We start from the raw sequence: 1782 nt of genomic DNA on the forward strand, positions 1-1782 counted from the left end.
TATTGAACTTCAAAATGTCATTTTCCAGGCATGTCCCTAACAATGTTTCCAATAATAACTAGCTTCAAAACTTCCCATAAATTTTTCAATATCTAATTTTTTTTATCTCAAGCGGTGTAAGCATATCTAAAATATACGTAGAGGATATTATTTACAAAAACTTCGTTTAAAAAAAGATTTTCTGTCAATAATTTGTTTGTCCCAAGAAAATCTGTCATTTTCCTGGCTACTTTTATTTAGTGGTTTACAGCCAAAACAAATAGAGCCAGCAATCGATATCTTATGTTAATAGATTGATTTATTTAATATTTTGTTTAAATATTTTGTATAAATATTTCGTTTAAAAGTCTTTTTTTTTTAAAAAAAATTTTAAATTTATTTTGTTTTGTGAAAAAATTTTTAAAACAATTAGCATTTTATAACTAGATTTTATGAAGTGTAGTAAATTTGATTTAATAGTAGTTTTGTAAACGGCTGTTTCAAAAAAATAGGTGGGATATGAATTGTAAAAAAAATAATAAAAACGAAAAAAAATTATATAAATCTATTTTAAGCGCTATAAACACATTTTATAGTCCTTACATATTTTTTATGACCAATACATAACATATATATATTTAATTTACGTTACATACATATACATACACTTGAATCCATGATTCAAACTAGCGGCATGAAAAAAATCATGAATAATCAGTATCGTATGATAATCACGAATAATAAATAATCAAATCACGAATAATTTTTTCCCTTGTCTTTGAATCATTCTTCGACTTTTTTGTTGTCTTTTCGGGATTCCTGAAAATGAATTGAAAAAAAGTAAAACAAGTACATTATGAGTGAGACTAGTGTTCCAAAAACTAGTGAGTTCGACCCAATCTCTGCCGAAATGCCCGATCCAGCAGGCGAAAACTGACGAGTTTGAGGGCAATAAGTGATAAGTAGAGCCCGGATTTTGATGACCTAAAAAATCTCAACTATTGCCCTTAAAAAGGGCAAAAAAATGCCCTTAAAAATGCAGATACTATGGTGGGGTCCTTNAGTAGAGCCCGGATTTTGATGACCTAAAAAATCTCAACTAATGCCCTTAAAAAGTGCAAAAAATACCCTTAAAAATGCAAAAATTGCGCAATAAATGCCTTAAATAAAGTAAAAATATTGAATTAAAAAAATGTTTTGCTCTTTAAAATTATTATGAGTCATTTAAAAAATATAAAGCAATGCAAAACTTGTTCTACGCTCATTAAAGTTTGAAAAATGTTTTATATCCTGAAATAACAAAAAAAGGAAAATATATAGACACCCTAAATATTTTTATTTTGTACAGAAACTTTAATGGATATAACAACTTCCATCCCATAATATTACTAAATATCAGAATTACATTGGATTATTAAATGTTTTTTGATAATTTGAAATGTAAACGAGCGTCTCTTGTCTCAAAGTAAATTTTCATTCCTGCAGAAGCTTCTTTCAACGTCTACTGATGTTAATGGTGCGTACTTGAGAAAAAGACGGTCTCACTTACTGACAATTCTTCTTTAATTTGAAAAGAATTTTTCTTTATATCCTATAGATTTTCTTCCTTGTTTGGAAGTCAGTGTAATAATGAAAATTGATTAAAAAAAATAATAAAAATTGGAAAAAATTTGCAAAAAACTTTAAAAAATGAATTAAAATGCAATATACACCCCAAAATTTAAAGAAAAATGCCCTATAAATCTAAAAAAAAATGCTCTAAAAGACAAAAAATGCAAATGTCATCAAAATCCGGGCCTTACT

General features: G+C 27.0%; 1 protein-coding gene across 4 annotated transcripts in view; it reads right to left on the minus strand.

The window, feature by feature from the left end:
• Positions 1-374: 374 nt before the first annotated feature.
• Positions 375-1782, minus strand: part of LOC107442900 (aquaporin-7) — a 39608-nt gene continuing 38200 nt past the window's right edge. For all 4 annotated transcript variants that reach the window (XM_043050035.2, XM_016056580.3, XM_071178248.1 and 1 more), the window contains one exon: positions 375-798. In XM_043050035.2, the coding sequence (XP_042905969.1) occupies positions 728-798 (71 nt within the window). In that variant the 3' untranslated portion in view covers positions 375-727. The remainder of the gene's footprint in view (positions 799-1782) is intronic.

This window comes from Parasteatoda tepidariorum, chromosome 3, assembly GCF_043381705.1.
Source record: "Parasteatoda tepidariorum isolate YZ-2023 chromosome 3, CAS_Ptep_4.0, whole genome shotgun sequence".
In the NCBI taxonomy this organism is placed as follows: domain Eukaryota; kingdom Metazoa; phylum Arthropoda; class Arachnida; order Araneae; family Theridiidae; genus Parasteatoda; species Parasteatoda tepidariorum.